Here is a 12620-nt window from a genome sequence, read left to right on the forward strand (position 1 = left end):
ACGACCTACGTCGTGACAGCTTGTCTTGATCGCGAGCACAGGTGGAGGAGGAGAAGATACCGGCTGATGAGTTTGGACTTTAAAGCAGCATCTTGCGGGTGTAAGTGAAAGGGGAAATGCTGCATAACCTTGATAAAGTCTTCTCTTCTGTGCCAGCGTCGTTTCAGGTCTATGGAATTAGTCGAAGACAATGGATGTCAGCAAGACCAGTTCTAATTGAATTAATCTGGCTATGACTTATAGAATTATGCAAATTATAATCAGTTTAGAATGGAACTGTGAAAGACATATAATAGACATTTTCTGAAACAGTGGTTTTCATAACATTATAGTTCGACGTATACTGATGCTTAAACTTAAAAGAAGAGAAAATTGTCAATCATTTAACCATCCTCTTGTTGTTTCCAACCCAAATGACCTTTATATTTTTAGAGGAACATGCAAGAAGAAGTTAAACAATTGTACTATTCATTCTTCTCCATGCAATAACAATGAATGGTGACTAAAAGTTTCAAGCTTCAAAATGGATGCAAAAACACAATAAAACTTTCACAAAAGTGGTTCGTACTTAACTCTACTGTTTGGTAAAGAAACAATGTTTAATTCCTGAATGAATCTTTAGAATTAGATGTATAATTTGAATTGATTATTTATTCAGTTTAAGTTGGTCTGAATTAAAATTGCATGGGGAAAAAGACAATTATTTAAATTGTCAGTCACTTTACAGTAAGGTTTTTAATTTTTAAAAATGATTAAACTACAGTTGTTAACATGAACTAACAATGAACACTATTTCTACAATATGTACTGGTCTTAATGTTAATTCCTACATTACTAATTACTAATACATTTTTTAAATCAAGAGACAGTTCAAGTTCATGTTAACTACTTAATTTACTAATGTTTACAAATGAACATACAAATACAAATACTGTACAAGTTATAAGAATAGGAAAATGATGACCAATTTGATTCATCTTTGAATTATGCCAATAACATCTTACATGAAGTGTACTGGAATTACAACTTGAAATCTTTGAAGCTGCACTGTTCTCTTTCTAGAGATCTATAGTTCTGCTGGAATTTAGAGTCAATATTTCAGAAAATTCCTTAATTTTGAGATAAATATTGAGCGCATCTGAGAATATCTCCAAGGACAACAACAAACTCGCATAGGATCGATATTTTTAGTCTGGATCACGCCTTCTCAGACTGGCAAATTTAGGCTAGGTAATTTGCCCAGACCCACCAACGCTAATTAAATGCAAATCATCAAATGAACTCCTGCTGATGGGTTGGTTTTCCTTGAACTTTGTTTAATCCAATCCTTTAATTGCTTAACAGGATCAATCATGGAACCTTAATTAGCCTAAATGTCCAGATGCGTTTAAGTCATTCAGGTTGTGGAGATTGGAAGAATGTAATGGAGGCTGGCAGTCTGGGGCTGTCTGGGAATTCATCTACTGCAGTCAGTCGTCTCCTTGAAATGCAGCGTGAATGCTTCCCTCTCCCTGCCGGTCCACTTTCTCTCCGTGCGGTGAGATCAGTCAGTGAACGGATGCCATTTTGCTCTGCTAAATAATTTTACATTAGGCCTACCGCTTCCAAAAGTGGGATGACGCAACTGGCACAGGCCTCCGTTTAAATCATCCGCATTTTGACCGAATGACTAGGCTAGAACTGCTGAAGTGATTCTGTAATTGAGTGAAATTCAGAGCAGTCTCCTGCAAAGTCTCTAGTTGAAGAGAGATATGTGTTTCACAGGCGTCGAATGACTGGGATGAGTTTGACTTCAGGTCACTTCAATCTATGCTGAAGTGACGGAGGTTTCGAAAGTGTTGATATAAGCCTTCTGCCTGTGGTGGAATCAAGGGCGTAGGCTTGTCTTTAACATTGTATAGGGACATTTTAAAATCAATCAAAATATATAGATGCACCAAGCTTCCGCCTACACAGTGAAAATGCCTGTTACAGTTGAACAGATGTTCTTGTCTTGTAGAAGAATGAAAAAAGCCATAGCCTTGTGGGCAGGGATCCAACACACTGTAAAATGCAACAACACTTCGGGCGATCCACATTTCTATCTCTTCCTGTATCATTGTTTCCTGTCTTTCAAGTATATTGTACAGTCAGTCACAGCATGTGATTATTATAAATATTTATATGAATTATCCTGAAGTCTCTTATACCCAAATCTAGTGACGTAAAATCTTTTGTTTTAGTGGAAGACTTTGTGTTTAAAATGCCACTTGAAATAAGCATTCAGATGTGCAGAGATTGTTTCATGCGTTCCTCTCAAGATAAGACACAAACGCACATTGCTCTGTTTGTTTTCCTCATTCACTCACTTCATAGCAAATACTAAGCATACATTGCATAGTACATTAGATAGTAAATATGTAATCTAAACTGATTTAGCAAGGCACATTTCATTGGGGACAACTCAGATGGAACCTGCATGTTAAGAGCCTGAAGTTACTGCAGAGATTTTATAACCATAGCTTAAATTTATGACTCTGAATCATTTTCACGTTTGCTTCTTGATTAGAACAGGCAGGTTCAATTTCACCAGCCTTGTCTCACTCTATATGAACCAGTCTGAAGTGTCTCTTTGATTTTTTTTTTTGGCTTTGAAAAAGGCTGTTTCGTCTGAGAGCATCCAGGGATAAGAAGTCAACTGCTTTTCCATCAACACCTCCCCTGCAGGAGTATCAAGTCTGGCAGGCTTTAAGAGCTACTCCTTTCTCTGGCCTCCTCTGACCACTCTTGGTGTGCCAGCACCTCCAGATCTATTGTGAGCTAACTGAGAAACCTGGCAGGCTTGGCTTACTGTTTACACTTGATGCACTTGAATGCTGCCAAACTACCACTGGGTGGTAGCAGGTGGGGTTCAGCGCTGGCAAACCGATAAGCACATTGACCTGGGCACAAAAAGCTAGCGATCAATCCCGCAGCCAATGAAGCACACTGGAGAGGCGAGATGCACCCAGGCATATCGGAGATTATTGGGTTGGCATTAGGATGAATCAGGTGGTGTGAGAGCTAGCGAAACTGAAAATGTTTCAAATCTTATGGGTGAACTGGATTTACAAGATCGATGAGGTGTTGAGCACAGGCTCGCAGTGATGTACAGTACATCTGTTACAGCATCGTATCAGGAGGTAGAGGATGGCTACTGAAACACTTGGAACTGTATTCCATAACCACAGCATTAACGTAAATGCAGATTTCATATACTTTCATGTCTGGCCATGCATTAGACAAATACATCATCCTAGTGCCTCATTTGTATAAGAGCAGCGTTCTCGTGCATGTCTCTTTCAGCCCTTTGACATTACCAAAGATCAAAGGCCCAACAAAAAATATTTTATAATATAAAATCTTAAAGTCCCCCTGTGGTGAAAATCAAAGTTGTAATATTGTTTATATGTCTATGTGGTGTTTTTTATCATGCTTTAAGACAAACCATGTGTAAATTCATAAGTCAACACCATTGCTGAGTATTTTCTACTTAAAACTGCAGTGAACCAAAAACAGTCTCAAATCGCAGTTTTTTCTGACATCACAAACTACCTTGTAACCAATCATGTCATTGTGTGATCGTCAACGAGTGGATCTCTGAGCTGGTGTGAGTGAGTGGAGGCGGGGCTAATTTTCACATTCATAGAACCGAGTATACTAAATGAGCCAAGGGTGTAGAGTTACATTCCAGCTATTTAAAGGCATGAACTTTTTTTAAAAAATTTTTTCAAGGAAACATCACTTAAATGTGTCATTTTGGTGATCAAAGATGAGCTTTAAGGGATAAAATGATTGACTACAGGTGGACTTTAACAATGGTATATAACAACTGTAAACTATATATATATATATATATATATATATATATATATATATATATATATATATATAAAGTTTGAGGTCAGTAAGTTTTTAAAAAAAAAACTTAAGGTTGCATTAAATTGATCAAAAGTGACAGAGTAAATAAATGTTTTATATTACAGAATGTTTCTATTTTCAATCAATATTTTAGCAGCACAATTGTTTCCAACATTTATAATAATAAAGAAAATGTTTCTTGGGCACCAAATCAACATATTAGATTGATTTCAGAAGGATCATGTGACACTGCAGACTGGAGTAATAATGCTGAATTCTGCTTTGTCATCATAGTAATAAAACAACTCTATTTTAAATTGTAATACTATTTCATAATACTAGTGTTTATTGTATTTTGATCAAATAAACGCATTAGATACTACATAATCTCAAAGACACCAAACTGGTAGTGTAAGTATATTTCCTTACAAGTTCCTGTTCTGGTCCTTCTAAAACCAGGACATTTTATTAGCAGTGCTAGAGTGTCCAATTGGAAGGCTTTCCCTTCCTCACAAAATTGTCTGAACTGATTTCAAACAGTGTTAAATTGCCTATGACATCAATATCTGAAGATATGACAGTCCCCAGTAATTATGGTGACATGATTTGTCTCTGCTCTTGGATGTACCGTGGTCCATTGCATCTTAAATATGGTTTAATGTCATCCAAATCCACGCTGAAAGGTTTATTTGCTGTTTTTGTTTTTGAACAAGGGGAATATGCTTTGTCCCTTTCTCAGAGAAACTAACTGTTTGATTAAATTACCATCTAATCATGGTAATTTAGGAACCTGACACATCTTGTTGAACGCGTTCCTAGGCAGAGATGCTCAGATAACCACTAGCTCGTTACAATTCTTGATGGATCTGAGCAATAATTGCAAGCTGCTCCTGGTGACAGCTTCTGTGCAAAATTGCTGACTTTAATGGAATTGCTTTTTGCTAACAAAGTGACAAAGGTTATTCTTAACATGATATGATAATGATTCACAGATAAATGTTCGCTACACTTTCCCACTGAACTGTACGTAGTGACAAGTGTGTGCGGGTGTGGTGAAAGTGACAGAAAAACTGTATAGTTATTGTCAGAGCATGCTATAAGTTATAAAGAATAAAAAGTCACATTCAAGTTCCAATTTATCAAAAAATAGTCTCAATTACCTTTTTTTCCAACTAATAATAACACTTTTTAGGACTGGGTTATCGACAACTACCTTAAAATATAATATGATCAGTATAAATATGTCATGATTCAATGCAATGCAATGCATCACAACATCATAAATTGGATTGTGACTGAAACAGCATTAAACACACCCAGTGTGTCCATAACAGAGTGAATCTCTGTGCTTATTTGGACGACTTGCTTCTTCAATCGATCTGTTGGACATGATATGGATGCACAAAATACACATATTGATAAAAGGATCTAAAGCACAATATCATGACAACAAATATTGCTCTATCTATATGATTGTATCAGCACAACTCTAATACTATTACTACTAAAACAAATATTTCTCTAAGCCATATAGGAATAACAGGTTATGGGCCAAAGGTACTTCTCATACAAATCCTTTCAAATCCATTACTAGAACACTACATTAATCAACTAAATTCTATGCTATAGTGGAATTTTAACTGGAGCATGTTATAATCTTTTTCTATTTGAGTTCATACAGTTTACCGTTTTCTATTTGAATGTATTTTAAAATGTCATTTATTTTGGTGATGGTAAAGCTGAATTTTCAGCATCATTGCTCCAGTCTTCAGTGTCACATTATCCTTCTGAAATCATTCTAATATGCTGATTTGGTGCTCAAGTCTTACCTCAAACTTGTGAATGGTGTAAAAACTGTTTCCAACATTTAATAAGAAATGTTTCTTGAGCAGCAAATCAGCACATTAGAATGATTTCTGAAGGATCATGTGACATCATGAAGACTGGAGTAATGTAAATTCAGCTATGCCATTACAGGAATACATTTTAAAATATATTAAATAGAAAACAGTTATTTTAAAATGTAGCAATTATAGCCTTGGTAAGCAAAAACACATTTAATGAAAGATGTATTAATATTGAATTATCAAAACATTTATTTAGTTATGTATTTAATAATATTGAAAGTGAAAGCGACATGTGAAGGTCACGTATGGTAACCCATACTCGGAATTTGTACTCTGCATTTAACCCATCCAAGTTAGTGCACACACATTAGGAGCAGAGTAGTGAGTAGTGAACACACACACACACTGCAAACCGTGACACACCCGGAGCAGTGGGCAGCCATTATGCTGTGGCTCCCGAAGAGCGATTAGGGGGTTAGATGCCTTGCTCAAGGGCACCTCAGTCATTTCCCTAAAGCCCTAAATATTGATATTGCACCCCAAATCCTCAATACTGAGTGTACCTCAATTCGAGCACTGATTTAAATCCAAGGAAAAATCTTTTTTCTCAAGGCACAAAAAAAGAACTCAACTATGACAGCTATTCACTATGCAGTTCCAGATCTCTCTAAGAATGGACATGCTGTGAGTGTACGGCAGTATTAATAGAAAGACAGCATTCCGCAGCAGCCATAGAGCATTTTAGAGGCTGCATTAAGCATTTATGTTCCCATGCTTTCACTGTGCTTTCATCTTTTCAGATGCCAAACAGGGGTCAAAACAGGGTCACTGATATATTTAGATGACTGGACATTCCACAAAATGTATATTGTAGCTATTCCGCATTAAAATCTTTTTTTTTTTTTTTAAATCTGCATAGCTACAAAACTGATTTCTCTTTTTTCAGTTGCAGGTGATGAATTTATTACCTGGGTGACTTGAGTCAAATCTCCAGCGAGGGGATTGGTAGAGCACCAGACCCCTTACTACCCGGACACCCTCTCTACTGGATTCACGCTCCAGCTTGTGAGCCTCGGAGCCCTGGATCTCTTGTCTCTCACCTTTTTCCTCTGGACCTTGACCTGGGAACAGCGCCATAACAGTCCGCCCAATGCTGAGGAGGAACTGCCTGCTGCTGTTCCTGTGCTTCCTCTTTGAGCAGAGCTCCTGCGCTCCCGTCCAAAGCAGGCCAGGGCAAGAGTGGCCCCACAGCCAGACGGGGCCATCGGCGGCAGGAAGGAATGGAGGTTCCAGAGGATTCCAGAGGGTCAAGAGGGGCTGGGTGTGGAACCAGTTCTTTGTGCTTGAGGAGTACATGGGCTCGGACCCACAGTACGTTGGAAAGGTATAAAGTGCTTTGATCAAGGATAAGAAGTATGATTGCATTTCAACTGCAACTTAATAACCGTAACAGCTTTCAGAAGTCATACTGAGCCAAAGCCAGTCCCCGCTGCCTTGGGATCTGTCTGCCTTTCCTTTAATTTGTTTAATCCAAACCCACAGCTCATATTCATTTGCCTAAATTAACTAACATATTCTGTCCCATATTAAAGGAACTCAGAGACTCAATGTCTTAACGTTGCTTAAGGTAAGCTAAAAGTACAGGATAGACAGGCATCTGCCATAATATTTCCATTACTTTAATGTTTCAGTCAGTGTTTTCTTACCACGACTTACCAAGATAGTTAAGCAAGAAAACATAAGTAGTGACAGCTTACCCATTGTAATTCCAAAAACTCACTGATTTGAGATCTAATACAAATCCTCTTAAGTAAGAACAGTCAAACAGAAATCGGGTCTCATTCACTAACCATTTATACAAACATATGTGCATAAAACCTGGGTGCATGAAATTTAATTTTGTTGCATCCTAAGAAAAGGTGTTTTCTTAGAACTGTCAAGCAAATATAATTCACACTGTGACTGTAGTTTATGTTTTTGTCTGTTACTCCAAAAAAGCACTCAGTATATAAATAGTTTCATGACAAAATATAAAAATCTTCACGTGTTTAAGGAAAATACAGCAGCACATATTGGAAGCGATGAAATCCAGCCACCAGACAATACAGACAGTGAGACTTTGCCATTAATTCTAATAATAATGCAGCTGACAGGTCACATAATGTAATTTTTCTGTTGTATTGCATTAACATGAATCTGTCATCAGGTAAAAATTGGTTTTTAGCATGATGCACACATTTTGGTGGAAGACATGTGCACACTGACAGTGATCTTTAATCACAAACCATTCATATTCATTGGTGCATTTCCGAGCATGCGGTCACAACAACACAACTTGAAGCTGAAATCTAATTTTCATGCAGAAAAGTGCCTTAGTCTTCCACAGAACATCGCCTTCAGCAGATTATAACCCGACCTGATCTTTCCACACACTTATCAAGTAAAATGAGACATTTCAGTATGAATATTATTTTACATTAATAAGATTCATCGCTGATGGGCCTTGCCACTGTGTCACTGTCACCGCCTTTTTTCCAAATACTGCACATGTAGATATGTGGAGAGGAAGAGACTAAACAAATCTCCCAAAGTCAAGTTCCTTCTTAGTAGTGATTAGGGCTTCATTTTGTGCCAAATTCATCTTAAAGAAGATGGCTTCGTCCCCTGCCATGTGGAGCATGATTTGAACACCTCACTTTATCTAACATTTAAAGAGGATTTTCCCTCTAAGGAAGTATGAACTAGTGCCCTCCACACTTTACCCAGTTTAATGGAACAAATCACCTGATACATCCTATATGTCACTCGAAGCGGAAGGAAATGACATATCATATTTAGCATTTGCTTAACTTTTTATGTCAAACTACGGTCAGGTTTCCTAGAACAGGAATTCATTCTCTTTCTGCAATAGCGGTTTCATTATCAGACAGGTAAATGTGAATTTACCAAGAGAACTAGGAGAAACAAAGAAAAAAGTAACAATGGAATGCTCAAGGCCACAACACATCAGCAAACATGACTTGCGGCACAGATGAATGCTTCGCCAGCTTTAGCGGGGTCTGCTTTGCATACTCTTCAGAGCGGTTTGCGTAAGACGTCTTAATCGGGACAATGAGCCAAAATACCAGCAAAACTGATTAGCATAATAAAAAATAAATAAATAAACACGGTAATGTCACAACGCATATTCAATGAGTTCCAAGACCGTAACTGATCATGGCTGGGGTTTAGAGGTAAGAGAAAAAGCAAGGAAGCTTCTCTTTTGGCTTGTTTTGTTTTTACCTTGAACCAGGGACTGGCTTTTGTCTATTTTGAATTAATAAATGCACGACTCTTCTAACATTTGTTTACTGCTGTGAGACAGAAAGAGGGTTGTGTGCTATGGTGTCTAAGGACTGAACAAAATGAAAAAGGAGCGGAAAGAACAATGCTTGTGTTTCTTTTGGCTTCTTAGTCAGGCATAAATTGCACTTGGGACTTTGTATTGTTTCTCTGCCATGTCCATTACCTTTATCTATTGGCATCCAAACTGCTTTTTGTTTGTGTATGGGTTGGTATTTCTGATGAACCATGAATTAAGCCACAACACAACGAAATTAATCCATAACACAACGGAAATGAGCCACAACACAATGGAAAATGTACAACACAACGGAAATAAGCCACAACACAACGGAAAATGTACAACACAGCGAAATAAAGCCGCAACACAACGGAAATGCTCCTGACCACAAGAGGGCTCTCGGAGCCCGGTAAAGTTAGTTTACGTTTATACTTATTTCGTCGTGTTGTACATTTTCCATTGTGTTGTGGCTCATTTCCGTTGTGTTGTGCATTTTCCATTGTGTTGTGGCTCATTTCCGTTGTGTTGTGGATTCATTTCGTTGTGTTGTGAACCACATAGAAACGGACTACAAACCGAAAAGAACACTTCAGCAATTGCATAGCAACGCACTACAGTCCAATCAGATTTGTTGAAAAATAGAGTTTTGACATGCTTTGATCTTGCTGCCACATGGTCACATGGTTCTCAATTGTTCCAAACAACTCTGCGCTGTCAATCTCTTTGAATGTGTTTGAGCAGGATAGACATCACTATGTTTGAATTAATATTTTCTCATTTTATTTGTCTTATTTTATTATTTTAGTGGTTAGAATGAGTAAAGCTGTTTGTTGTTGTTAGAATGACAAATGTTTTAAAAGTAAAAATTTTAGGCTGCTCTGCCTCAGCAGTCTAACATCGCTCGACAATGTCAAATTAACCAATCAAATCGAAGAAGGCGGGTCTTGTTCACAGAAGACGAGTGCGGAAGAGTGTAGTGGTAAGCAGCTAAAAATTTAATATTTGACAACTGTTTTATGATAGAAATGTTCAATGACTGACAGTAATATCCAGCGATGCAAACTACTCAACTTTTTATTAAATTTCACCATTTTGAATTGCACATCCTATCATGATTCACACAATTCATTACTGAATGTGACAAGACAACAAACATTTGACATATTATACATATGAAAAAGTGAATGTGTACATATTTTTAAAATAAAATATAATTTGCAAATAATTTAAATTGATTACGCAATAACTACAATTAGTCCTAGAAGGTCTTCCTTTTTCTTTATTTCCCACCCCCGTCTGACGGTAGGTCAGTGCAAGCAAACATTGAATTTAACCCAAGACAGAAGTTAAAATAGCGTTACATAAAACAAGCCAACCAAAGTGCATTCAACATAATTATTTATTGTATAATATATCCAGTGAAGCGCTAGATTATTCCTTGAATAGGAAGTATTCATAAACTCATTCGACCTCCTACAAGTAGAGAAAGATATTAAAAAGACCAAAATCATTAAAATATGACAACTGGAATCTGGTTATGGTAGCTATTGAAGTATTGCTCACATTATCTAACTTCAATTATAGTCTAACTATCATATTATCTAACGATATACATGAACTATAACACGCTGCAAAAATACCACTTCTGGCTTGAGGTTAACTAATGTGTTAAAATGTCAAAAAATGCAATTATTTTATCAACTTACTTGCGCGTCTGCTTGAGAAACACTGAAATAAATGGGGTTCAATGCTGGAACTTTAGTGTTTGGAACTATTTGTTGCTCCACGACCCGCGTTACTTCCGCATTCCTGAGTCCAATAAGAACACATCAGCAACAGCATAGCAACGCACTACAGTCCAATAAGAACACCTCAGCAACCGCATAGCAACACACTACAGTCCAATAAGAACACCTCAGCAACCACATAGTAATGCACTATAAACCACTCAGAAAACTTCAACCACCCATTACATTCAAGCATCGTGATAAAGAACTCTGCTCCACTCACATTTTCCTTACAAAAAGTAAAAATCTAATTTAATTATATTCTTAAATGACATGGCTTGGGTCATTCATGTTAAGCAGGAGGCTACTTTGAGATCTGTAACCTTTACAAAATCTGTATGCTTGTGTTGTAATTTAATGAAGTAATTCTATGAAAGTGTATACAAGACTTTCATATATAAGCTCTGGTTAAGAACAGACACTTAAGCTTTATTACTTTTAGGCCCGGTTTCACAAAAAGGGGTTAGATTAAGCCATGTTTAGGCCTTCGTTCAATTAGAGCATTTAAGTAGCTTTTACAAATGAGCCTTATATATATATATATAAAACATTACTGATGTGCATTTTGAGACAAAACAATGGCACTGACATATTTCAAGATGTCAGTGCAAGTTGCTGTCAGTTAAAACATAGGCTACATTTTAGTCTGGGACTAGGCCAGACTAGACTATGCCAGGCTTAAGCCTAGTCTGTGAAACCAGGATAGTGTTACATTGCAATAGCAGAATTGAAAGCAGAATGTTTTTTTTTTTTTTTTTTTTTTTTTTTTTTATAGACTTCAATGGGTATTAAAAATTGCCATATTTCAGGTTAGAAACCCAAGTACCCAAAGTACCCAAAGACATGACAAAAATAGCACTTCTCAAACTCAAATGTATTGCAAATATATAAAATGAATTAATCTTTAAAAATTGTGAGTTTAATATTTTATCCGTTATAACGCATACCTTATGACAGGGACACTGAAATGTACATCATGACAGGAATAACCAACCCCGTTGTTTTAGCGGTAGACATGGAATTTTGGCAGTGGGAACCTAATAGATATCTTATTTTATAAGATAACATTTTTGCAAGCATAAAATATTCATTCCAAGCAGAAGAGTTGATGGATTGACACATAATATGCTACAGCAGGCAGATGTTTTTTTTTTTTTTTTTTTTTTTTTTTTTTTTTTTTTTTTGCATTTATGCAAAAGCTGTGAGCAAGAGAACATCACAGCCTCCAGATACAGGAGAAACTCTACAACACATCAGCATTTTATCGTTTATTACAGATGAATAAAAGACTCATTGAGCCTTTGGGAATACAACAACAAAGCCTCAATTCTGCAATTAAATAATGCACCACCGTCCCGGGTGTTGAGCAATGTCTGTTCGCAGGAAAAACGACAATCATTCTGCTCACTATAAATCAGGTTCTCTTTCTCCTCCTCTCCCTGTCCTGCTTTAGCCTTTCAATCACCATTAAACCCTCCTCTCTCTGTCACTTATGACCACCCACAATTCACCTCTTTCTTCAATCATCTGAGCTAATAACATAATAAAGACTATACATAATCTCAAAAACACAGGTTGGCAGGTTTAAGCAACTTTACGATGTAACATTATTTATGACATCATTAGCCAAAGTGCAATCAGTCAACCTTGGTTTCCAACCTTTCATATCTGATAGCAGTAATTTTAAAAGGCAAATTAAACAATATACAAAAGTAATTTGATACGATATGTATCTGTGTGTCATTTTATGATGTTTCAAGTCAA

At 36.8% G+C, this 12620-nt stretch overlaps 1 protein-coding gene across 1 annotated transcript in view; it reads left to right on the forward strand.

Annotated features, from left to right (window-relative positions):
• Positions 1 to 12620, forward strand: part of cdh12b (cadherin 12b) — a 148440-nt gene that overhangs the window by 57431 nt on the left and 78389 nt on the right. Inside the window, exon 2 of the mRNA XM_079851466.1 lies at positions 6673 to 7110. Within this exon, the coding sequence (XP_079707592.1) occupies positions 6877 to 7110 (234 nt within the window). The 5' untranslated portion in view covers positions 6673 to 6876. The remainder of the gene's footprint in view (positions 1 to 6672; positions 7111 to 12620) is intronic.

Source organism: Squalius cephalus (assembly GCF_949319135.1).
Source record: "Squalius cephalus genome assembly, chromosome: 19".
NCBI lineage: Eukaryota > Metazoa > Chordata > Actinopteri > Cypriniformes > Leuciscidae > Squalius > Squalius cephalus.